The 26,327-nt window shown below is 39.8% G+C and overlaps 2 protein-coding genes across 2 annotated transcripts; one reads left to right on the forward strand and one right to left on the reverse strand.

Annotated features, from left to right (window-relative positions):
* The first annotated feature begins 1,376 nt into the window (after positions 1–1,376).
* DZANK1 (double zinc ribbon and ankyrin repeat domains 1) lies at positions 1,377–24,624 on the forward strand. Its single transcript, XM_026089878.1, is given in 22 exon segments — positions 1,377–1,485; positions 2,182–2,302; positions 3,682–3,799; positions 4,174–4,270; positions 5,070–5,194; positions 5,753–5,838; positions 6,473–6,590; positions 7,613–7,726; positions 8,896–8,988; positions 11,017–11,139; positions 12,226–12,390; positions 13,068–13,296; positions 16,978–17,081; positions 19,240–19,314; positions 20,246–20,342; positions 21,551–21,639; positions 22,512–22,592; positions 23,105–23,232; positions 23,671–23,745; positions 24,002–24,023; positions 24,025–24,100; positions 24,103–24,624. Coding segments are annotated over 22 exon segments (2,307 nt in total). The 3' UTR covers positions 24,165–24,624.
* Positions 24,625–24,629: 5 nt separating this feature from the next.
* BIRC5 (baculoviral IAP repeat containing 5) lies at positions 24,630–26,298 on the reverse strand. Its single transcript, XM_026089880.1, has 4 exons — positions 26,167–26,298; positions 25,973–26,082; positions 25,527–25,644; positions 24,630–25,293 (listed from the first exon to the last, which is right to left on the reverse strand). The coding sequence occupies exons 1-4, from the start codon at positions 26,281–26,283 to the stop codon at positions 25,210–25,212; spliced, it is 429 nt and encodes a 142-aa protein (XP_025945665.1). The 5' UTR covers positions 26,284–26,298; the 3' UTR covers positions 24,630–25,209.
* Between the last annotated feature and the right edge of the window lie 29 nt (positions 26,299–26,327).

A 26,327-nucleotide genomic window follows, 5' to 3' on the forward strand; every position in this document is an offset into this window, starting at 1 on the left:
GGGGAGGGCAGGGGCTGCGTGGCAGGGATCGAGTGGGAAGGGCAGGGGCTGCGTGGCAGGGATCGAGTGGGGAGGGCAGGGGCTGCGCGGCAAGGATCGAGCGGGGAGGGCAGGGGCTGCGTGGCAGGGATCGAGCGGGAAGGGCAGGGCTGTGCAGTGAGAGGAGGGAACGCGGGGCCTGGCACACGGTGGGGTGCAGCGAGGGGCTGTGCTGCTCTGGAGCAGGGGCAGGAGCCCCGGCACAGTGGGATGCCCGCAGCAACCCCCCCTTTATCCCACCCATGATGGGCTCCCACCGGCCTGAAACGGGGCACTTTGCTTCTGGTCTAGGTGTGGCAAGAGCAGTCAGGTCCTCGGAGAAAATAGTGTCAGGTAAAGAGCTGATCCACGCACCATCATTTCACCCATGCCGCAGCACGCAGCCCAAGTGCTTGGCTGAGAACTGTCCACACTCGTTACACCAGCTGTTACAGGCAATCCAGCCAAGGAGATGGACAGCTGCAGACAGCACTTATCTCAGTGTAGCCCCTGTGAGTGCACAGATCCGTGAACACCTTCGGTACTCAGTCATTACTATCTGTGTTGATGAGTTAGCATTCGAGACGTTTCTGGAGCACTGAAAGGTTGGTTACAAAACCAAATCTGTCTAGTGTGGACATGTTTTCTGGCCGTGAATATCAATTCCCAAGACCTGTAGTGCGTCTTTTTGTATTCTAAAATGCTAACGTATCCAAATGTAATTTTTCATTCTTGAATTCAGTGACGTAATGCCTATGATAAATCATGTATGGCATCTGCCTTATAGATGTATTTTTAACGTATACAACAGGTGAGGCAAGCTTAAGGAATAGCTCTCTTGTTTTATTCCTTTTCGGGACATCCTGTATCTCACTGACATACATTCTCAAAGCCACAATGAAACAAGGGGCTGGTTCTTCCTGCAGAGAAAACGATGCCACATCTCGATGATGAGGGTCAAGATACTTCACAGTTATTTTCTCCTGGCATGGTATAAGATACATGATGCTAAAGCTGTTTCACCTGAGCAAGTGGAGATCGAACTTGAACAAGGAAGGCCAAACTGAAATAAAAGCAACAGTGCTCATCTCAAGCTCTGTTCATAGCCCTGTAATAGGAGAATAAGTCAAACGTTTCATGGGTCTATAGGATCTTATTCTTTTTCAGTGTGAAGACCTGAGAAATATTGATGAGGACTAGCATTTTAAGGACTCCAGTATTCTCTCTTTCAAGAGAAACAAATCAGGATGAGGAATCTCGTTAAAATGCAACATTTCTCACTGCACTCTTCTGTTAAGAAAAATAATTGTCTGCTTTTCTGTTTTTTGCTCTTTTTTAAAGATCCCTGCTGAGAAAAAATGACAGCGGGTTCTGTCTCAGTTCCTCAGGTCATACCTCTTCGAATCCCTCTTCCAGGGAAGGCTAAACACGAAATAGACACAAATACTCTTGTAGAAATAAAGTCAGGTATAAATAACAACTTTGACTCTATTTAAAACTTTTTCTTATGTGATCATTTGAAACTCTTAGCCTCTATATTTTTGTTTACATTTAATTATGATTTTTGTGAGTATCCACTTCCTTAAGTAACTCACAGAATTAACTTAGATGTTTTGATACTGCAAATATACTTGCACTTAACTTTATGGATACAAGAAATATTATTGTCATAATATATGAGTTCATACGTGTTAGCAGTCTTAATTGCTTCCAAGGTCAAGCTCTTAAGTTGCTGTATTTTGTTGTGACTTCAAAACCAGTAATAGAAAATATCACATGCCAGACTCACTCAGAAGTTTTCCGTACAATTTTTGAAATTCCACCTTTCATTATGAGAGCAATTGTTTTTCCTGTCTTTAGAACAGACAAGTTGTTGCATTGTTTTCATACAAAACCAGTGTATGGCTACTTTATGGAAAGAAATATTGCTTGTAATGAAATTTTGTTTGTTTAGTCACCAGCTTTTCATGGGAGAAATAGTTTTGGTCCTGAACTTTCAATCGTTTATGCAACTGCTTTATTTTGTTTACATGAGAAAAATCAAACACAGTAGTGAGTATTTCCAGGTGTAGAGCTTATTTTGCACAGCTCTGATACAGTGTGGATAATTACTTTCTCTGTGTCTTTCAGATACCCCTGAGGTCACTATTTATTACACTTTAGATGGAAGTAAGCCAGAACTCACTAGGAAACCTGGCTATGGAGAGCATAATACTTTTAAGTATAAGGGACCTATCATGTTACCGGTTGGGAAAATAATGGTCAAGGCACTGGCAGTCACAAAGTAGGTATCTTGTTTTATTTTAGTAGTATTGTGGCAAGGACTAGACCTCCTAATCATGGCTTGGAGCTGTGTTTTTCTAAGCACTCTGTACCTAGTGAATGAGGGGCAGCTCTTGCCAGCTTTCAGTCTAAGTGATCTTCATGAATTCCTTTCGTTGTCTCCACTTTCTCATAATACTTTTTAATCTTTAAGTGTTTGTGGAGCTGATTTATTTCCCCTGGGCCTTGGATGAAGGCCAATGATCCATGGAGGCTGTGGGTGAGGGGCTGATAAAATACACTGTACTTAGAGTTCATCCATTTGAATACAAGCATCAGAAATGCTTGAGGAACTAGTATGGTGCTTTCTGAGGCCAGAAAACATCCAGTGAGTCAACAGATCTATAGAAGTGGTCTTCTGAGGAATATGCTCAGCTTCTCCTAAACAAGCACAGAACACTAGGCCTTACAGCTTAAGTGCAATGTAGCACACACAAAAGCAAAGTAAAAATATATTAAGTAGAAAGAGATTTTGCTGCACAGCCGTTGACTTTCTCCCAACTAACTTCATGCTTAGACACAGACCGTGGGGATACATGCATTCTCTGTCTGTACCCCCTTGTATTTTTATGTTGGATTTCCAAGGGAGCAGAAACTTCCACTCCAGCTGGGGATCTGGGCTTGCTGCTCCCCCACTACTAGCACCTGCCAGTAGCCTTTGCTTGTGCCTGCATTGCAATGAAACAACATTATATTCCCTGTGCAGAGACATGGAAAAAAGGCCTCTATGTATTTTCTGCTATCACTGTCTGGATTAACACTTATTTCCAGTATGTTTCTATTGAGACATTTTTAGGTGAGATAAAGATATGCCCTAGAATGACATTTAATAAAATCCTAAGTGAATGTTTTGAACATTTACAGGCATCTTAATGTTACTGCTGTAATTTAATAAATGGCAGAGAATGACAGTTGTTACCTGAAATGAATATCATGCTAACTGCTGCTTGATTGCGAAAATGAGCGCTTCCATATGGTGTTATGAATGGAAGAAAAATCTTGTTCTCTGTTTCTGTGTTGCTGGCAAGCACTAACTACCCCAGCGGGCAGACACAGCTTAAGGAGTATCAGGAGTCTTATATGTAAAAGCTAGTGAGGAATTAAAGTATCTGTATGATTTATTGGTAACTTCTTAGTGTGTGCATAATTAACTTTAAAAAAAACAAAACAAAACAAAGCAGTAGTTACTGAGAGTATTGCTTAGGATTGTTATTTACTAAAATAATGACCTGCAAGCTTGGAAGCGATGTTCCACCAAATGAACCGTTTTCATTGGGGATTTGCATTTTGCTGCACTCCCGTGTATGGCATGTACATAGCTTTGTGAACACTGGCTTTCAGGGACTGCAGAGAAAGTGCCATCGTAACAAAGATGTTTCTGGTAGAATACAAACCACCAAACATCCTCTTCTCTGGTGAAGAGAATGACAAGAATTTCCTAAAGGATCTCTCCCTACAGGCAAGTTGTAGCAGTTGTAACCCTTTATCTGAGCATAAAACGTTGTATTGTGTTACTTAGAGATTAAACTTTGATTACCTGTACTGTTTGTATGTTATGTTTTCTCTGTTTGCCCATATTTCCTGCTTCAGGCCTTTTGGTGATACTAAAATTTCAAGGGAACATGCCTTTTCTTTTTTCTTGCTTGGCCTTGCATGACCAGTTCAGGTCAGATATTTTTAAAATACATTTATAATTTAAGCATTTTAAATGCTTGTATTGAAAATAAATACCTTAACCATATACTTTTTGAATCGTAAGAAGTAACTATAGCAAGAGAGGACTGGAGCAGAGACGACTATTTCATTTGGAATTCAAATGGAATTACTTTCTAGGAGAGTGAAAATGGAGTGTTTACTACAAAACCAAAGAAGAATGGAGTGAATGTGGAAATCAAGCCTGCCTGGAGTGAAGCACCCCAAGATTTTCAAGGTATAGTATTACTTCATAATAGCTGGAATAGGTTTCTACCTTAGCTGCGAATAGGTTGTGTAAGGTTTTTCTCTGTTATCATTGGTAAAATATGGGTAATTTCATAACCATCTCAGGGGACATAGCATTCAGTGGGAATTCCAGTTTAGATTTCTTGACACTGCAAATACAGAAAAAAAAGACTTTCCATACATATCACACTACCTTTTTAAAAACGTTTTAAAATGTCATTCAGTTCTGAGCAACATAACAAGGCCCAGTCTCTGTTTCCCTTTGTGCCAGAATATCCTATTAAACTGATGGGAGTTCAAATCCTTTACAGAGTTCTTTACTGATGTTTGAGTGTTGCTTGCAGAAGGATTCCAAAATAAATACACAAAACAGAAATGAAAGCTTGACGCAGATTTTCTCTTTTAATAAAGGCTGTTATTTCATGGTTATGGCAATGGGACTGTTTAAGAGCAAGGAATCATTTTAATATTTACTCACTAATTTACTCTTAGGAGCTGGTTTTTTGTGGGGTGTGAGAAGGAAGAAAACCTTAAATTGAGAAAAATACAAAAGTAAGCTATTTCAGAGAGGAATGAGATTTCTTCTGGCTTAATTTTCTATGATTCCATGCAATTTATTTTAACCCAAGATCTAGATGTCAAGTAACTTTTTAGAATGGCTAGAAATACATTTAGCCATTGGAATTTAAAACATGAGAGTATGTGATAGTCATGTTAACCTATATGTTAGCCTATGCATGAAATGAATGAGAGTGGAATAATGGGATGAAATATGGTTATAATTTTAGAGTTGGAGACAGAAAGCAAAACTGCTCACAGGTCCCTGAAAGGATCGCAGCTCCTGACCAGTCATTTGGAAACAACAGGATACAGAGAGGAATCCGTCTCAGCACCACCCACGGAGTCATTACAGGTAAGCAAAGAGGTATGGAGGAAGACTGTAAAGGGCTGTTATCAGAACTGAGCTCTAAAAAAATAAAGATGTGAATATTTGTGAACATAATCTGTCATAAATTAATGCCTCTGGCTATACTGTACTATACAGTATTGATTTAAACTTGCTGGTAGTGACACACTGGAATAGGAATGCCCAGAGCAGTACACCGTTATCAATAAAGAGAAAACCAGGCAGAGCAGACTACCAGTGCTTGCATTCCTAACGATTCCTTGCTAATATGTTACTGAGCTGTAATTAACAGATAGTTATTCCTATAGGTCAGTCAGCTGATATTTAAAACTTAAGATTCAGTCATGCTTTATTGGAAATAAGTAGCAAGATGCATTTATTTTTATTGGAAGTTGTGTGTCCTTATTACAGCTAATGGAGGAATCAGGGTGTAGTGGGTTTTCCTTAAAGCACTGCATTTCAATGCACTTTGTCTCAAATAATATGTGTGCAGTTGATTTTGCTAGCCTTGCCTGCGTTTGCAAACATCAGCTAATTATTGCCAAAGAGTTGTCTTTATTTCAGTTCGCTAGTTCTTCTGCAGTGACTAGCCGGAAGAGCTTAGCAAGCGCACGGACAGCAAGAATCCAGAAGGAAACAGATTTCCTCAAGTAATTCATTTTTTCTTTTAACATTTTTGTCTGTGGAAAGTAACAAAGCAATTGCCTTTTACAACCAAGTTGATAATACTGTGAAGTTCCACAAAAACAAGGAAAGCAAAGACAGACACTGGCTCATAACAGAAGAATGTGACCTAGTTAAGGCTTTGAAAGTCTGATTTCTCTTACTGATGGTTATATTTACTTCTCATTGTACAAAGCCATCATCTAGCTCATCATCCTTTTAAAAAACATTAATATCTGTAGGATCAGAGGAAAAACAGTCTTTCCAAATTGCAGAGTGCAGCCTTCATTGCTCACTAGTCCTGAAAGAGTTATGTGGTCTATCCGTGGTACCCTATATTGCAGCAGCAAGGCCTGATACAGATCTCATTTCAGAAAACATGTTTCCTCATATGGTGAGGAAGAAAGCATGAAATAGCAGCAGCCATCACATTTTATACCTTGCAAGGCTGCTTAGAGCTCAGGGCCTCATATCATAGACACGGGGACATGGCCTGGTGGACGACCGTAGCCTAGAAACTGTAACGCAGAAATTACTGATCTAAATCATGTTCCAGGTTACTCTTTATTATGCAGCAGTATAACACTAAAACAAGTTCAGCCAGTTTGCGCGTATTTTTAGATGTGCACACTGTTCTGTACCTCGCCCGTCCGACCCCTTGGCTCACTTCTGTCAGGAATGTGGATCTCCTATCCCACCTGTGCCAGTACGTCGCTTCCCAGCCCCTGAAGGAGCACAGGTCAGCAAAAAATCATAAAAATCAACAAATCCTCTTAAGACAAACTAGCTTCCTCAGCAGATTACCCATTTATTGCCAGGAATGCCAATTTTTAGTCATATGTTCATTTGGAAAGTTCTGTTCTGATTGCTTTATTCTGTTCAGCAACCTTAGCGTTTGGACCAATGTAATTTTTAAGTAATGGGACACCTCCCACCCTGTGCCCCCCGCAAAATTAACCATTGATTGCTTCAAGTGCCATATGTTTTAATAAGGATAACTTTGAAAAAATAAATTATGTTTTAATCATTTGTACCAGGAAACATCACCAAATTAAGCATCCTCTTCCTGCAACATCCACCACCCATCTTCAAGAACTGTGTGTGCACCTTATTCCAGGGCTCACTAGTGCAGGCCCGTGACCCTAGCCTTCACTGCAGTTAGCGAATTATTATCAAACAGTAGTTGCCAATCTTGATATGTCATAACTGTAGAAGACCCATCTAATGTGCCCGAAGATATACATGGTGGCATGTGTGGGCATATATAAGAGCACCCTGTTTAGCTGGTTTTATATAGCGATGTCTTTAACTGCCTTCTCTGAGTTCTTCCCAAGAGATAATAACCCAATCTAATGAGTCAGTGGTCTAATTTCTTTCCTGTATTCTCAGAGGGATGTTTTGTCTGGGCCAATGCTGTAGTGTCAAATGGTGGTGGAGGATCATTAGGAGGATCATCATTAGGAAGATTTGAACTATGTGCACACATACTATTATAGCATTTTAAATTACTGAAAACTAACTTAGCACCTTTCTGGCACATTTTTTAGTAGTTAGTAAAGCATCTTCTCTCCAGTTGTCTTCCTATTTTTTGATAGTCTCTGATTTTAAGGATCAATACCAGCATCTGTTGTTGGCAGTTGCAGTTTCCATTGATTTTGCTGCTGATGTAGACTCTAACCAGCAAAATATTGAAAATGTCATGATAACCTTAACTGATCTCATTATGGTCCTTAATAAGATGTGATGTGACTTTTCCTTCAGATGGCACCATGTCTGGAATGCAGATGTCTGGTGCCAATGAATACACCCACCTGCATTATATGTGAAGCACCGATAGCTCCACAGCTGCAGCCCCAAACCACCATCTGCCTAAAGGTATTCGAGAATAATAACAACAAAGTAACCATTTACCTCCTACATTCATTTTTCTAACAGGTGACTTCATTACAAATATTTTGATCTGACTAGGGTTTGCCTGATTACATTACTGCAGCTTTAAGTGTTAGCAGGATTAAAAAATACCTTGAATAGAAATGTTCATTAAAGGTAAAGCATATAAGGTTGCACAGGAAGGCATGCTGAAGAGCACATGATATAGCATTAGCAGTCTGACAGAAATGCATGCATTTGTGTTCAATATAGAGTATCTTAATTTATCAACATACTTATGGCCTTACTTATGGCATTATTAAGCATTTTAAGTTTATTAAAAATATCCTCATTACCCTGCTTACCTAATTCGATTGTGAGTGCTTAGTAGGGACAGGCTGGCAGGACTGGGCCAATGGGTCCGTGCCCACAAAGTTAAAGCACAGTCTTTGTCAGTGATCCAAAGACGCTGGTGGTCTTAGCTAGACAAAATTGTCTGATAACTGTAGAGGAACATTTCTGGGAAGAGAAGGATACTGAAAAGAAACTACTGACTGAAGAGTATCAGATAATAAAGGAGACTCATAGTCTGAGGCGACTATCAGCTTGATGCCAAAGAAGATTACAGACACAGGCCCAAATTTAATGTTTTAGGACAGCCCTGAGGTGGGTACAAAGGCAAACCCGAATTAGTTGGTGCCAGCAGTCAAGACATCAGACCCATCATTCTCAGCCCTGGTGGAAACTTACTCCTTAATAGTGACCTGCTGACCATTAAGATCCTCTAGGGCCTAATAGTGTATTATTACTTACTTTTTTTTTTTAATTTTCCTTGCAAATATTGGACCATCTGTGGTGTATAATTTCAGTGACTAAGCAAGCTGACACTAATACATAAAAAGCTCTGGAGGTATTGATACTGGATCTCCTGAGCAAAATGTACCATAGTTTAAACAAAATTGGCACCAATGATAGATTTGTGATGATCAGGCAATATGGCGTAACTAAAGTCTGAAGCCCATAGCACTGACTTGAAGGATCTCTTCTATCTTCCAACGCTGAATAGCCACACCACTTTGTAAGTTCAAGTCCTTAATGACTGGATGGTTTATCTTATTGTAGTTATTGACAGTTTTAAAATACCATGTGAAATGTATTCTTTCCATATTTGAAAGGGCAAAGTAATTTGTCGGGCATGTGGCACTGGAAATCCTCTTCACCATAAACGCTGTGTGACCTGTGAAAGCAAACTGCCTGAAGCACAGACGGTAAGGTTTCTTGCACCAATCACACTGGGGTTAATCATGTCAAAGCAGAAAATTAATATATTTTTTTTCCTCTGGAGAACTGAAGTCATATCCCTTTGTACCTATGTTGCAGAAGCAGAGAATCTTTCCCCTCCTATATTCCAGCTCAGGAATTCCAGCCCCATCTCAAATGTCCAGCTACATATAAAACAAATGCATCCTATACCTTCAGGTTTCTCTTGCGGAAGTCAGGATTACAAATGCCATTGTCAAAGTTCAGAAAACAGTCCTGGCTGAGTGTTGTAGGAAGTCTTCTTTGTGTTCAGATTATTTTTAATTGCAGTAGAGAACTTTAGTATATACATCAGAAATATCATTCTCATTGATTTCAATTATTTTGTGGATTTATTTTATTATAAATCTTTTACATTATCTTTGTTATCTCCATTTGCTGCTCTCCCTACCAGCATACAGCTGCTATGCTTGTATTTGACAGTGACTCTGTACGGAGGTGAGAAAAATGACAATGATCGTTCCACCTAAAATTGCTGTTTTTCAACTCCCAGTTTAGCTTGCTGATTTGGTTCCCTGGAATAATTTTATTTTCTCTCCTGACAAGTTTTATATAAAGCCTTGTGACACATTTCACTTCTCCAGGTTGTGATAAATATAGAGATGAGAGAAGAAGAATGATTTGTGAGTTAAAATGTTATGATTAGAATGGCGACATCCTGAGTTTTAAGACTGTCAGTAGCTAGATGTGAAGGTCTTTTGTATAGTCACTGAGGTGTCATTTCAAAGTGAATTTCAGTAGGAATCTGCACTTACCTAAGATAAACACATATTAACTGCTTCACTGAATATAGGTATTAATATGTGACTGCATAAACTTAAGCATATGACTTGAACGGTGAGATCTGCAGTAGCTAAGAGAGAAAGTTAAGTGCTTACTGAATTACTATGAATAGTTATTATAAATTTTACTAATAATAGTGAATAATTAGTGATTAGTGATAATTAATAGTAATTCCTAGTTAATAATTACTAATAGTGCTGATATTACTATTAATTAAATAGTTTAGATTTAAAACATGTTTAGACTTGTGATCTTGTAAATTTTATCTTCCAAATTTGAAATAATGCAAAACCCCCAAATAAAATTGTTCAAATTGCCATCAAGGCTACAGATGAAAAAAGGGCTGTTCTGTGTTTTTTCAACTTGCTGTTGTGATATGTCATAAAAATCACTCTCCTCAGACTCTGTTCCTTTTCCGTAGTCCTGATTTGCAGAGGAAATAAACTGCATAAGCCCTGAGGCAAAAGCTAACAAAACATTTTTAAACATATTTGTACTAACTAGGATCTATAATCACCCCTCTTGGAAGTCTCAACTGAAAAAAATCTCTTTTGCTTACTCATACAAGTTAATTGCAGTAAGGAAAGCTAGCTAATATATAACCATATGAGCAAAAGAGTGCCAAAATTATGTATGTAGCAAATAAAATATCAAACTGAAAGAAAACTCACTGTCTGAACCCACTTTCCATGCCAAATTACTACACAGACTTTAAAAGGTACAAAGAAAAATAACCATTGTGGTTTGGGTCTTGAAACTCAAGATGTTGCTATTATAATCAGAAGATTTTAACTCACAAATCATTCTTCTTCTCTCATCTCTCTATATATCACAACTTTATCAGCAGAGAAACCCCGTCTTAGTTTTCAGTGTACTTATATGTGGGACCCTATTAATAAATACTCAAAGAAAGGTGACACAGTTGATAAGAGCTTTTTTTCTCTCTCTCTCTCATTTCTAATAAAAAAAGTAAAGCAATTGAATTAATACCACATTTTACTGTAATTTTGTAATGTAAAAATTACAGGCTAGATCAAAGTCAGTCTGCTTATGTGTTGAAAGAATTCTTTTAGGCTGAACATTACTTTGTGTTAGTGTTATCAAAGTAGCTTGCTTTCCCATTGCCCTTGCTTAGCTTGCAACTTTTCTTTATAAGATGTATTTTCTTCCTAATGCTTGATTTATTTTATTAGCCCACGTTTAGAGGAGACACCCCCCAACCTTTCCCCAGCCAGCAAGGGAAGACAACTGCCTGCTCAAAATGCAGTCGTGTTAACCATTGTGATACCAGGTTCTGTGACTGGTGTGGAGCCAAGGTATGTGCTGTCAGGTTTGGGCTTCTGTTGAAAATTATTTCTGTTTAATTTGCTATCAGTGTTTGTGTTGACAAGTCTGTTTTTACTCATTTACTACCTGCAGCAATTTCAAACTTCTCTTCGCAAAACTCTTGTCAGTTAGTACATGACTTATTATTAACAAAATACTTGCTTAGAGCACATAGGATTATGTAAAGAAAAATTAAAGGCTTAGATGACATCCTGGCCCCACTTCAGTTAATGACTTAACGGTTTAGGGATGTAAACAAATTGCCAAGGGTCAATGAGCATCAGCTCATTGCATCAGCTGAGATCTAGTAAGCGTGTACTCTTTGCCAAAGTAACTTATCCATCAAAGGTTAAAATATAGGCTAAACTAACTCTAGTTGCCTGACATTTACCCTGAGCTATAATCACTTATACAGGCAATTGCCATATATAGATGATGCATGCCAACTTTTTGGCTGAAGGCCTCATTAAGTTCACTAAAGAGAACATTTCCTCTATAATTACTGCCCAATATAGTCTTTGCTCTACTGAGTACAATCAATGAAAAAAGTTCCTTCTGGAATACACTTTAAAAGTATAGTGTTCTGGGCTAAAATCATACTCAGGAAGATTTTTTTTTTCTGTCAGCTGAGTCTACATAAAATGTGAATCTCTCTCCTATATGTGCACATAACCATTGGGCCTACACTGTACCAGGAGGACTCTAGTGCAGTTAAAATTGAACTGGAAAGAATTTTGGTCAAGATTCAGTATCGGAGCACCACACTAGTAATGACAGCGGTTTGCCAAAGAGAAGAAATACTTGTTCAAAGTGAATGTTTAAAAAAAAAAAAGCTGCCAAAATGCTAGATCTCTGAAAAAAATTTTGCCTCCATGGCATAGTGCTGAGTTAACTGAAGTTTTACTGTCTTGCATCTGCCAATGTGTTAGCAGTCTGGTGTCCTGGTTAATACTTCTAATCTAATACCTTTAGGTACTGTTGTTTTAGTTCCTTTTAATTCATGACGTTGCTTTTATATCTCTTGAGCTATGCATCACATGTTGCTGTGGTGACAAGTGTTTCCTTGAACCTTCCAGTTTGGCGCTCCTCCGTGCTACTTTACTTGCTTCAAGTGTGGTACAACCAACCAACCGTACGCTCGATTCTGTGGGTCCTGTGGTGTTTATATGGAGCCCCAGGCAAGGGCGGGTACTCACAACAGCGTGCTTATGGGTGCTGGGGACTTGTTGGTCTCTTCTGAGGTAAGACACATAATGCTACAAAGCAAGGTTTTGACCACATTTAAAAGATAGGCTGGTCTGCTGATGGTATAAATCGATGTGACTCCGTTAATTTCCTTTTTGAGACAATGTTGTGTTCTGTGAGCATTCTGTGGGCAAAACAAAGGATACGTTTATTCTGAGAACTGTTTTCTATGGAAATGTATTCAGCCTTAGCTGAAGGCCTTAATCCAGCCTTGTTCTAAATAGCAAAGTGAGAAACAATCAGTTTTTCAAAGTCTTAGCTCTTTAAGTACTTTTATCTGATTAATCACAAATTATTTGGGTCCTCCTAATACAAGATATTATTTCATGCAAATGTAACATTGCTTTGAAAACTCTGTTTTAAGAAAAGACCATGATACTTAGCCAGGCCAGCATGTGGATAGCTTGTCCTACCAAAACATGCATCAGTTTTGGTTTCTTCATTTTCTTTGGTTTCTTCACATTGGTGTTTTGGTTTCTTGAATATTTGTGATAAGTTCCATCATCTTTTATTGACTGGTAAATATAATCAAGAATTGTTAACATCTCTCCCTTCTAGCCTTTTCATTCCTCCATAATTTTTTTTTTTTTTTTTTGTACTGCTCTGGTTTGTTTCTGCTTGCAAGTCATTTAATGATAATAGTTACACTTTTCCTTTCCTGCCTTCCCCACAGGCTAAAGGATTCCAAGCTGAAGCTGCCTGGCAGCCTCTTCCTATTTCCTTGTCCAAATCAAGAGTAGATCTAAATCAAAGAAAAGATAAAGGAACCCAAACCATTGGACTTTTTTACCCATCTAGCAAACTGTTGAAGAAGAAGGAACTTGAGATGGTTTTACAAAAAGAAAAGCTGGAAAAGATGAGTGATCATAAGCCTCTCCTAACAGCCATCAGTCCTGGAAGGGGTTAGAAAGCGTTCTTGATTTTATGTAATCAGGGAAAACTCTTCTTAGTTTCCAAAGCCATGGTGTTTGACTTTGTATTTTCTTGAAAAGATTATAGTCTATAAAATTTGCCATCACTAGGCCATTAATTTCCATCTTTACAAGTCTGTCTCCCCACCAGACACTTGTAAATGCAGAAGTCAGATCACTGATCTCCATCAATGGCTACAAGAAAGCATACCAGCAATAATCTAAATTAGGGTTAATGACTCCTGTACAGCTTTACTAGTTTGCTAGTACTTTGATCTCCTCAGATCCTACAAGATCGGGGCAGATGTGTCCTGTATTTGAATTGGAAACCTCTGAGAAACATCCCCACACGCTGGCCGAGGGAGTGAAGTTCAGTTAGTGCTGCTATAGTGCTTGCTGGGAGAACTATGGAATGAAACTTTCTCTCTTAGAGAAACTGGGGATCACAGCTCTTATATGATGGAGCTTGTCTCCATGAAGAACTCGTTTGGAATAGCATTGGGGAATAAATGATGGAAGTTTTGGAAGCAAAGCAAATTAAACTGGGGAAAGGGGTTCTTAAGAGAATTACAAAAAATAGGGTTGGTGGAAACCATTCCAGCTCTTGTCGTCCCCATCTTCCAGCCCTCAAAAGTATTGGCACATCTACATCACTCCTTGCAGAGTAAGACTGTCCATGCAGAGACTACTGTGTCATTACTGCAGAATAATTTGTTTTGCAGTTGCTGGTTTGGTCAGTGAGTTCTTTGTTGAATCTCTTGTCTGTTTGCTGTCATTAAAAACATTGCAATTTTTAGAGATTTTAGTTTTATTATCCTGAGAAAACTCCAATTCCAGCCTCCTAGACCCCAAACCCTTGAAGACAGTCTTATCAGTATTAACTAAGGACATAATAAATGGCCTAATTTGCCAGATTGTCTTTAATGTCACAGGGCAGTCCAGCTGTGGAGTCCGGAGTATAGGTTTACTTTAAAGCACTACAGCATCAAATCATAGTTTGGAGGGACAATTACTTTTTTTGATTGACTTTCCCATCTCTTCAGAGGGTCAACCCCTCCGGCCATTATCAGAGTTATTTCTCTCTTGTGGAGAAAAGGCACTAATGAATGTTGGAATTTCCTGTTTTGGCTCTGTGTGTACGTAACCAGATGATGCTTTTTTATTTTTAAAATTATTGCTAGGGCAATCCGTTTTCCTTCCTCCTTGCTCTGAAATGTGGAGTCTTCCCTTAGAGACATCACTGTAGCAAATACAACACTCGACTCAGCAAGTCAGGGAGTTTCACCTGAGTTAGAGATATTAAGGGATTGACCCATAACAGTGCTGAGAAAATATTTAACACTAAACACTTCTGTATCTGCGCATCAGACGTACAGCTCTTGACTTGTGAGAGAGAAAGGCTGGGAAGAAATTCTGAGCTGCTTTTGAACTACAGTGGACTCTTGCTAATTTTTAAGCCAGTTAGCAAAGGCAACTTTGTTGAAGTCACACAGGTGTAATGCATTCTCCGTTAGACCCTCCCAGGAACTGAGGAATAGATTCCATTCTATACATTCTGCCTGTCCTTGATGTTGAACTGTATATTGACAAGACCATATGCGATCACCCCCCAAAATTTTATTTATATAGGCCAAATATGCCCGTTTCTTGAGTTCAAATAATACCAGATATTGGATACTGTTTTTAAAGTTAAAAACAATGCAAGTGACTAAATAAGTAATTTTTATTCTTCTAGACTATATCAGCCATTAACTAACCTTCTTTGCTTTTGTGAAGATTAAAAAAGAAAATTAAAAAAAAGGACAGGGGAAATAAGAGCAGTATCAAAACACTAATCCTCTGATGCGTACTGCATTTCTTTTGTGCTATACTTTCAGTCTGTGTTGATCGGAAACCAAGTCATTTACCAGGTAAAATTGACAAAGAAGCCTCCCCTTTTCCACTATAGCAAACAGTAAATCCGTGTGACCTAGGTGCAACTAGCTATTGACAGCATGAATTCAAGTATTCCATTAATGCTGCCAAAAACCCTTTCAGATGCAATAAAACTTCAGATAGGCAGGAGTATGTTCCTGTCCATTTGGATTTTTTTGAAATGTAAGCTGGGGCTGAGGGTTAGTTATGAACCAGTTTATTGCAAATAACATTGACTTCTCTGGAGGCCTCATTCACAAAGTGGTAGTCTAGCTTAGATTTTAAATTACTGTTTTCAATATGTATTTGGTTTTGCATATGAGACCATGGCAGGGAACAATTTATGTTGCTCTGGGAATCAATTTATTTTCCTTTAAACTTGCCTAATAAATAAGAGTTGCTGTTTTAGTTTGTCACAGTTCCTGCCAGATCAGTCTTGGAAGAGTCTTCCAAGCACAAAATCCCTCATACACTTGCCCTCTCTAGTAAAAGTCGGAGAGCAGCACTTCTCTTCTGACTTGGCTTCTTTTCACTATTACGAGCTTCATTCAATGTGAAGGTCAGAGCAGGATAAGGTCAGAGCAACTTCACTGTTTAAGTTAGATGAGGTTACCAAGCCTACACAATTTATTTACAACAAAATAAATCATACTCTGTACTTCCTATAAGTATGCTCAAAAAATAAAATTAGCCAGATCCTGATAACACCCATTTAAGAATGAGAACAAGTCCTTTTGGTTTTTTTTTCTTTGATGAAAACAGAACACTGCATTGGAAATACTGGACCGGGAGCTGCAAAAAGTCATAATGTCTTAATCTGAGTTTTGAATCCTGGAGCTTTCAGCCCCGAATGTTCCAGGCCCTGTATCAGCATAAGGGATTGCCAAGTCTCTCTCCCGGAGAGTCTGACAGGCAAAGGAGCAGGAAGATGATTAGGGAAATAGCCCCACTGAACGAGCTGAGCAGTCAGTATGGACAGGAACACGTATGGCACTTCCATGTTGCATGAATGAACCCAGAGGACCCCATGGCCTCTTCCTAGGAATGAGCAGCTGGCAAATGTTTTGAAGTACTATGTTAGATGTGGCACTTGAAGCCGCCTGAGAAGGGCAGTTGTCAGCCACATCATTCAGGAAATGCATTTCATGCTGAAGGGTGAGATGGAAGAAAGCGCAGGGATGGGAGTTAGCGAAGGAGCATTTGCTCATCAGACCACTTCTGAATCCCAACAACTAGTTATCAAAGAAAAACTTATGGCTGCTTAAGCTTGTAATGTGCTCTCCTGTAAGTAAGTGGAAGGCATTTATTTGGGGAATAATTTACACAGATTAGAATGCCATATACATTGTGTTACCTTGTCTGCAGTTTTTAGATTTGGCTCATCGTTAACTGTCAGTGACATCAAATCAACTAGAAATGCACAATTGCTTATTTGTAATGTACTGATTTTTGCCTGGGATAGTTTGAGATTCTCCTTCCCACAGGGCTAATTTCAGTTCTAGAGGAAAACTGAGGCATGGTTTTGTTGTGAATAGAGGTGCTCTAGGAATGAATTATGACACAGGGATAAGAGTATTTCATCTTTCTTAAAGCGTAACTTGCCTTTCATTTTCTTGATCAGTTGAATCTTCTGAAAAAAAATTCAATGTTTTTTGTCTCAGTGAAAATATGCTATTTTTTAATCTTTCATCACATAAGTGGAAAAAATATTGATCACAATTTCAGGGAATTTTCTCCTGCTTAACTCTCTCTGATCAGGTTACTGGAGAAAACAGCTGGATCATGTCTGCGCTCACCTTAGAAGCTATGCACAGAACAACCTTGAATTCAGAGCACTGATTGGAGAACCTCGAATGGGAAAGGTAGGAACTTGTGAGTAGTATCTTCCTTGTAGTGTGATAGAAAAGAAAAATCTTACAAAAAATTATTCTGGCTGCTGGAAAAACACTAGAAAATTAAATGTCCCCCTTTTCTTTAGACCTTGACCTGGGGTTGTTTGGTTCTTTTTTTTTCCTTTTTATTTTATTTTTCTGCTTAGTCTTTTACTGAAGATTTTTTTCTGCTTTCATTCCTATGGTAGTTTCTATTCTTCTCTCACCTCACAGCTGTGAGAGAAATGATAGAAGCCAGAAAGCCCTTGCTCAGCTGCCTTTACAATGTTCCACAGCAGGCAACTGAGAGAAAAAAAGAGGCCATTGACATCTATGCAGCTGATCAGTTAAATGTGCCCTGCTAGAAATGGGATTTGGATGATGTTTGCCTCTGCTCATGGCTGGATTACACCAGTAGATAGCAGCAATTCTCTTTGGTCTCTCTAGTCTACTCCCACTGCAAACTAGCACTGGAACAGTGTATTTAAGGCAGTTGGCTTTTCGCACTGGAGATGCGGTCTTCATATGTCACCAAAATGCATTAACATCATTAAAGGGGTGATAGTGAGAAGGTGAAATTTGAAGGCTCTTTCTAAGAGTCCGAGAAGATAGGGGTGGAATGACTGAGTGATCATTTGGTCCCTATCCTGATGGAGACTCAACTCTGCCTAAACTGTTACTGACAGATGTTTGTCTTGAAGCTTTTAAAACTCACCAACAATGGCGATTTCACAGTTGCCCCAGGCAGTCCATTTCTGCACTCAATTATCCTTGAGGTTCAGCTGCAGTATCACACCGTTTTCTTTGGCAGCCCTGCTGGGTTCAGGGGTTGCGTCCCCCACACTGCTTCCTAAGTGATGTCGGCACAACTGTTTGTGGTGCTGTCCTGTGGACTGGATCAGTGAACTGACCCATGCTAAAAATAACTCGGGGGGGCAGGGGAAGGGCATCAGTGCTAGTACAAGAGAAGGTTGGCAGTGGGTAGCTGGAAGTGGGATGGAGGCAGAAGCAGGGCTGGGAACTCATTAAGTTGGCATTGCTACTGAGAAAATGTGGGAAGCTTTTTCTCAATATCTGACCTGAATCTCCCCTGTTACAATTTAAGCTCATTACTACTTAGCCTGTCTTGAGGGATATGAAACACCCGAGAAAAAAGCAATTATATTGAATAGAAACAACTATAGAAAAACTCCTGCTGTACACAGAAACCCCAGGGGTGAGAAATGTAATTGGCATTTGGCAAATTTCACTTTTGGGAGGTATGACACTTCATCAGATATTCTGCATCTGAATTTTATGTCCACTGAGACCTGCTGTGTCCACCAGTACATTCAGAAACTGTAGCACAAGTATAAATATAAAAGATATCTGCTTGGCGGAGATGAGATATAGGTCCACTGCACCTTGTTTTCTTTACTAGAGGATTCAAAAGGATATGCCTGAAAGATATTAAATTGCCTAGAGAGACTACTCCTACTGCTTCTTGGCCTTTTGTCATCCTTTTGTCTTGAAACCATTACTCCCAAAAGTAACAGAAAAGATTCAAAGTGGATGCCAGCTATCTGGGTTTAACGCTTATTTCTGAGTTTTCACACAGATTAGCAATATAATCAACATTATCAGAATTCTCAACCTGCTACAGTGTAACCTTGTCGGCTTCATACCACTTTTATAATCCCCTGTGCACTTTTTATAAATGACCTCAATTCCCATCCTGCCAGCACTTTGGTCTAAATGAATTGACACAGAAAGGTGCGCATGTTTTACTACAGACTGTGCTTCTACAGATTGGTACAACTAAAGCAGTTCACAGGCTCTGCTGGAGAAGGGAATCCTAAGGACTACATAGCCTTTCATGAAGCTGCAAAGTCTGGGTGGAAAACAGCTGCAGTTGTATGAAGCATAGTGTTATCATATCTTTTGGAATAACTGGGCATTTCTGGCATTCTGATATTCCAAAATACCACCTGCCCCTTGCTCAGTTTGATGAGAAGTGATGGTATCATATTGTAAGTATGCAAAGGCCAAAACACATGATTTTTTTTATTGGCTTGCTGATAACGATTATCAGCCCATCAGCGAGGATTATTCCTAAAACTATTTCTGTGTACTTCTGTAAGAGATACTAACAGTTTCTCTTTCCCTCTAGATTACTTCTGCTACAGTTCATGAGGATGACTGTGAAGTCACTATTACATTAAATTACACTCTTGCTATTAACAAGGTCAGTTTGGGGGATGAGGCCAATTGTTAGGAAGTTGATCTAAAGCTGTCATTAGATGAGTCAGCATAACACTTGATATATTTTTTAATTCAGGTCTATACAAGAAATTTTTTTTGTTCAGAGGGTGTTAACTCATCACTTCAGTGAAAAAAATCTTTTTCTTTTTCTGTTGGAGCTGGTTGAACAGGAATCGTTATCTGATTAAGCCAGATTTCATGGGTTACGTTGTTATCTTGCATTTCACTAGTTTGCTATTAATATTAACATTCTTCTTTCAACTGATGTTGTTTAATCATCCTAGCATCACTTAGCTCCTGATCTTTGGCCCTACTTTTCTTCAGATTGCATGTTATGCTCTTAATGAAACAAGCTTAGTAATTTTGAATAGTTTGGAGATAATTACCAGAGCTCCTGCTAACAGTATTCAAACACTCAAAATCCCTACCTCCAGCATTACCATGTTCCAAAAAACCACCCACATATTTGTTTCCATTTTTTTTCAAAGATGAAAATCTGTCATTTCAAAGATCCAGAATTCAGACTGTATCTTTTGTGTAGCATCTTAAAAAGCTTACCTTGCCAAGCAGTGCCTGAAAAGGTTTATCACTTCATTTGACAAGCGAGGAATTAATCAGATCTCTCAAACAGAAGAGAGATGCTTTAATTTGGATGAGAATGATTTCATAAAAAGGAGGTTGTGTCACTTTTTAAATCAAAACAAATACATGATTCAGGAAAAATCTGCTGCATTATCTTGCCTGAAAACAAAAAGAGCTCAGTTACAGGTAATCATTTGTTTTCTACTAATTTGAGACTGATGCTCTTAAAAACCTATGTATCTTTTTCATATATAGCACCTCTGTTTCATGCTACTGAGATTATTACAGCATTACCTGATAATCTGATTAAATGCCTGCATTTGATTCCACAGGATACTCTTGCCAGTAAACCAGTGAAGTTCAGCAATCATTACCTGAGCACTGTAACAGAAGGCAGAGATGGACAGGATGGCAGTCAGGCTAGTTTTGGTGATTTTTTTTCTGTCTTTATGGTCAATCATAAACTTAGTAGTCAAGAACAGGGAGGCAGTGCTTGAGAGGTTAAAATTACACACTGGGACAGGCAGACTATCATATTGGCACATTCTGTGCCCACTTAAGTTCATTTTAAGTCTCAAAACATGGCTGAATTGAGATTTAAGCAGCATACAGACTCTGTCAAAAGGCCATGAATATGTTTCATCCCTAGAGGACAGCTGGAAAGGCCGTAAACTGCAGCTACAGCTCACTGCAGTGTTTTTAGTCAAGTGATAAAGCTTCTGACAGTTTGCAAATTATTTTCCAGTAGGAGCTGTAAATGGCAATATTATCTTTACTTTTGAGCTGTGCTAGGGACTTCAGTTTGCTACATTTGGCAAACATAAGAACTTGCAACTCCCACTGGTTTCAGTAAGAGCTCAGCAACTCACATTGGCAACTCTTATTTTAGGCAGCTCCTATTGGACTCTGATTTTCATTGAATCAACTATTAATCTATAAAGTCAGCAATAGAATTCAGAAATTCCTATGGCATCATTTGACATACTTCAATTAATATATAAATTTCTGCCAGTTTACACTTCTGATCTGAGACTTTGCAAATAGCAGCCATGGCACAAGGAGCTGGTTTTCTAGCGTATCAGTGATGTGACCATGATCCTAGGCACTCTAGTAGTGCTAGCCCAAAGGGTCCCCATGTGCTGCATAATTTGCTTTTCAACCCTCCTACACATTGGTAGATTGTGTCTCTTACAAATAATGGACATACATATCTATTCAAGGTCCTCTAGTCTTGGTCATAAGTATTTGGGAAGTAAACAACTTCCCAATTGAAAAAATTGCAGGGATTTTGGTCAACACAATCCATGAATCTGAGTCGATTGTTGAATAGCAGAAGCCAGTTTAAAAAAAAAAAAAAAAGACTCAAATCCCCAAAACTCGACACTTCATTGAATCTTTATTTCAAAATAGCAGGTTTTGAAGTCTGCCTGAATGTAAACCTTTGTTAAAACCAGCCTGGTCTGCAACAATTATTTCATCACTTTCTCTCTTGTAGAAAAATGATAAATACTGCTTTCATTTCAATCCAAAAGAAAAGATTTTTTTTTTTTGATAAATTATTTCCAGATCTCTACCCCTGAGTTCTTGTTAGGATACTGGCTTTGCTTTGAATTAACACTGCTTTCCCCTTCTAGCAGGTGAAGAGGATCATAATCTTTCACGTTCAAGAGGCAAAATAAAGCAAACAGAGTCAAGAAAACTTACAGAAAAAGAAGATAAGCTCCCCGTATGTATCTTCCTGCAGTACAGGAGAACTTAGCAACAGAGCTGCACTAACATGAAGGCAGGCATCCAAGAGTAAAAAAAATGCTTTTAACACTGACTGTGGGGAAAAAGGGGACATAAGTCCAACTTCATATAAAACCTGAAAAAATTGGTGGCTGACATTTATTACAGAACTGGAACTAGCCAACTTTGTTCCTGCTCTCTATGAGCTTAATTAGATTGTTGCTCTCATTTTGGACCCATTCTGCTTTTATTGATACAGCATTAGGCATAAAGACCTTTGCACACTGATTTGATTACAGGCTTTTGTCAGAAGCACCATCATCTTCCCTTGACCCTTGCTGTCTGGTTCTGACCCCATAGGACATGCCCTTGGCATGAGGAAAGAGGGAAAAAGAAAGATGGGAAGAAAGAAAAGGAAAAGCAGGTTTTTAATATATATTAGGTAACTACTACTAAAAATAAATATTCATTTTCTAAATAAAATACTCCTACAAGTTCTGGAGGTTTCAGCCTTTCATTGTACAGCAAAGAACTCATGCCCATGCTTAATTTTATTGTGCTGAGTTGATCACTGTACAACTCTGGATAAGCGTATTGACCTACAGCTTAATAACTTACAGAAGCATCTGCAGAATCAAGACTTCAATAGTAAGTCATTAGCCTGGGTCACCCAACATTTCCTCAGGAAAGTTTCACAGGCATCATGGGTTAGTAATACCGAGGTTCAGTTATCCAGGTACACTGCATCCTTCCCTCTGCTACATCCATGCCACTGTGTGTATTTTCTACCTTTACTCAAAAGCAAAATATGGTCAACATATTCGTATTTTCACTCTGTGAAATGTTACTGGTTGATTTCTGTTTCCACAGCCAGAGTCCAGACAACTACTGAAAAAACTGAGTCCAAACGGGGAAGGAAGAATCGCTTTGGAAGAACAATTGCTCAATGAAGTAAGTTATTGCTAGCTTAAATTTCACTTTCTAGCTCTCTTTTTACTGCATGAATATTAGCCCGGCACATGACTTCAACTTCATGTTTAGGAGGCAACATCCTTGCAATACAACTGACTGTCATCAGGTTGAAAGTGCTTAAAGCAGTCTCCCCTTGCTTTGACAATGCCAAGTAGAAAGAAAAATATACAGATTTTACAATTTAGCCTCAAGTAATCTGTACGGGAAAGGAAAGCACAACCTCTACCTTTTTGCCATGTAGTAAGGTACATCCTGACTGTGGGATCTAGTCTGATTACTCGTTACATACATTTACTCTAGCTTTGAGCTAGGAAGAAACATCAACCTTTTCAGAATAAACATCTAGAATCAATACCCCAGTTTGAACATTTTTCTGTATTGAGCATGAAGACCATTTGCTAACTCAAATTGGCATTATATTAAAGCAAGGTGAAAGCCAGAGAATCTTTATGGCTTTTAACAGCTCACCTTCCCTCTCCTGTGTGTTCTAGGGAGATGATCTGAACTGCACCAACAGCGAGGACCAACCTGTTTCAACAGCAGCTGTCTGTAACAGGCACACTGATGCGAGCTCCATTCTTGTGCAGAAAGGTGCTAATATCAACCAGCGGTCAGGACCGTAAGTGAGCAAGGATTCTCTGCCTCGGTCTTTTCAACAGGTATACCAAAAGGAATTCATGCTCCAGTTTTGGAGAGGCTTAACCTCCCCATGCCCCTCCCCAAATCTGTAGCCTAGGAGGTAAACTTTCAAAACTAATTAAAAAGAAAATCTGCGCCTGAACAAAGGTAATAGTATTCACAGTTCTTTCAGTTGCCAGCTTTGAAGATTTCTTATCATTTCAGTTAAAAAGCCTGCTGTACCACCCAATTCCTTCCCCCATCAAATTCAACTTACATATGATAAATCACACTAAAGCCTACCTCCAAAAAAAAAAAAATCACTGGAGCTTCTTGCATGTTCTGTATCTAAATATTCCTTTTCCATAGTTTGATTTGGTAGAGCATAACAGGACAGTTTCTTTAGGTAGTAAGTATATTGTCGATTCCTCCTATGCAGGCACAACACTGCTGCTCTCCATGAGGCAGTTTTGCTTGGATTAGAGGGCGAGGAGTGCATTGAAGTCCTATGAGGGTAAGTACTGCGGCTGGGACATCTAGCTCAGCTGCAAGCCACTTGCAGCCCACCTGTGCAGATCTAATCAGGAATACTGAAGGAGCACAGCCTGCAAGCGATTCAACACTCATCTCAGCCTTCTGTCCTTGCAGAAAGGGACTTCCAGAAATTCTGAAGTGACTCTACATCAGCAGTTACCTAGAAGCCACTTTACTAATTCCAGTAACTTGGAATGAATTTAAGTAGCTAAAAAGAATCTGTTCTTTATTTACAGCTGCAATGCAAGCATAAAAAGAGAAGAATGCAAAAGGACAATCAGCATATGATTTGGCTGTTACAGCTGGAAATAATGAAGTTATTCCATTGTTTGTAAGTTTGGACAGGAAACACTGGACAAACTTACAAAACCCAGGAACACTGGTCTCGCCAGTGTTTGATTGCAACTGCCTCTTCCCCAGGATCGAGCTGGAAGGTCTTCTGAGTTTGGGAGAATTTAAGCTCATCTGTCCAGTTCTGTGTGCAGACTACACTGGATTGTAGAATCAACCCTGGCCCCATGACAGTCAACTACTTTGTGAAAGATTCTCCCATCCTTTCCCAGCAGTTCCTAGCTCAATTCTTCACTGTCTGTGCTCCATTCAGGAAGATGATTTCTCCTTTCCAAAGGAGTTTTTCCATCCCTGTGCAAGAAGGACCAACAAACTCTACCAAGGCACAGACATTTTAAGGAAACTTGATAAACATTAGTGAAGACAGTTTGACATCTGAGCCAACAGCATTGTAAGCTGTACTCTGATTAGCTTATTTTCCATTTTCAAGTTAAAAACAGCATTCAATGAAGCTTGTTGCATTAAAGGTCAGATTCTTTTCCTTCAGAAAACTGAGTAAAAAAATCAAGTCACTGTTTTGCCTTCAACTTTTATTTATAAATGCATCAACATGAGGCAGCAGCCAACTACAAATAGTGTACACATAACAGGCACACTAAGATTTGCTATGAACTTGTACAAGTTATTAGCCATGTTCCTAAATCCCTGAAGGAGTCTTGAAACCCCTTTCCCCTTTTTATTTCCAAAGGTATTAGTAAGCATTGGTATATTCAGTAGAAAAATGGAAGTGACTCAACCTCTGCAGGAAACACAGTTTTTACACTGGGGCTATGAGCATCCCCCAACTAGTAAGAGCTAGGTTTAAACAAAAAAAACCCTTAATAAAAGGGTTTTAATAAAAGTAACCCTTAATTAAACCAACAGGAAGAAGAGGTGAATCCCTGCAGAAAAAGATTATTCATGCAGTGCATCAAACACAATGTACTTCCTTGCCAGAATCAGGTGACTGAAGGAGAATTCAGAGCTGTTCTGCTCCTCACAGATATGGCCAGCACAAAAGTGTTCTCAGGAAAGACACTGATTCAGTCAGAGGGACAACATCAGGGCATATGTACGAGACAGATGCCAGAGGTAAGTGAGAGGCGAGAGCTGCCTAGGAGGCAAGATTCTCTATTTCACGACGCGTGCACTTAGCTGCATCTTCAACCTCGGTCACCTTCTGAGAAATTTGTTTTTTCTGCAAAGAATAAAAACAAAACACTATTACTAAATTATTATCTATAAAGCAAAGGCTGAAAACCAGGAAAGGGCATACCATCTGACCCAACATGAGACAGAAGAAGCAAACCAATTTGTCAGCACAGCAATAAGGACTCAAGAGGCCAGCTAAGTAACCCCAGGTCTAGGAACAGAAATAGCTTTTCAAACTCTGAAATTTTAGGAAACATTACAGTGCTGATATCTACATACAATTGCATTTTTCGTTCGTTCTTTGTCCAGCTTCAGGAACTCCTGCAACGTCAGGTTAGCCGGATCCTTCTGGAGGGAGAGAAAAGCACAGCCAGCAGAGTGTTTTCTGTGTTCCTCCCTAAGAGAAGGGAAAAACAAAACAGTCAAGCTGATAACAAGACACACACACACACACACAGACACACACACACACACACACAACTGCACTTTCCTGCCGAGCACTCCAGCAGCCACGAACGGGTCCGCCTGAAGCGTTATTGCCCAGCCAGGATTTACTCACAGCCAGCAGAGTCGTAGCGCTTTGCTGAACGCACGCTGGGCCAGAGCTGGCAGCTAAAGCAGCGCCGTAGCCCGGGGGCTGCGCCCGGCCCCACCGGCCGAGGGGGGGCCCTCTCGCCCCACCGCCTGCACAAGAAGGGAGGCCGAAGGGAAGCCCCGCTACTCACAGGGGGTCGTCGTCGGGCTCCCAGCCTTCCAGCTCCTTGAAGCAGAAGAAGCACTGGGCCACGTCCGGGCAGTTCTCGCTGGGGCAGTGCACGAACCCCGCCGACGCCATCTGGGGGCAGAGGCAGGGCGGGAGGGGCCGTCAGCGGCGCGCGGGCTCGGGGCCCCTCCCGCCGCTCCGAGCCGCCGGGCTCACCCTCTCCGGCGTGCAGGCGCAGCCCTCGGTGAAGGGCCAGTTGCGGAAGGTGGCGGCGCGGGCAGGGACGAGGTAGAGCCGCCATTCCGCGGGCAGCGCCTCCACGCCGGCCGCCATGGTCCCAACGGTTGTAGCGGCGCGGGCGCGCGGGGCAGCACGGG

The sequence above is a fragment of the Apteryx rowi genome, unplaced genomic scaffold, assembly GCF_003343035.1.
Source record: "Apteryx rowi isolate R43461 unplaced genomic scaffold, aptRow1 scaffold_832, whole genome shotgun sequence".
Classification (NCBI taxonomy): Eukaryota; Metazoa; Chordata; class Aves; order Apterygiformes; family Apterygidae; genus Apteryx; species Apteryx rowi.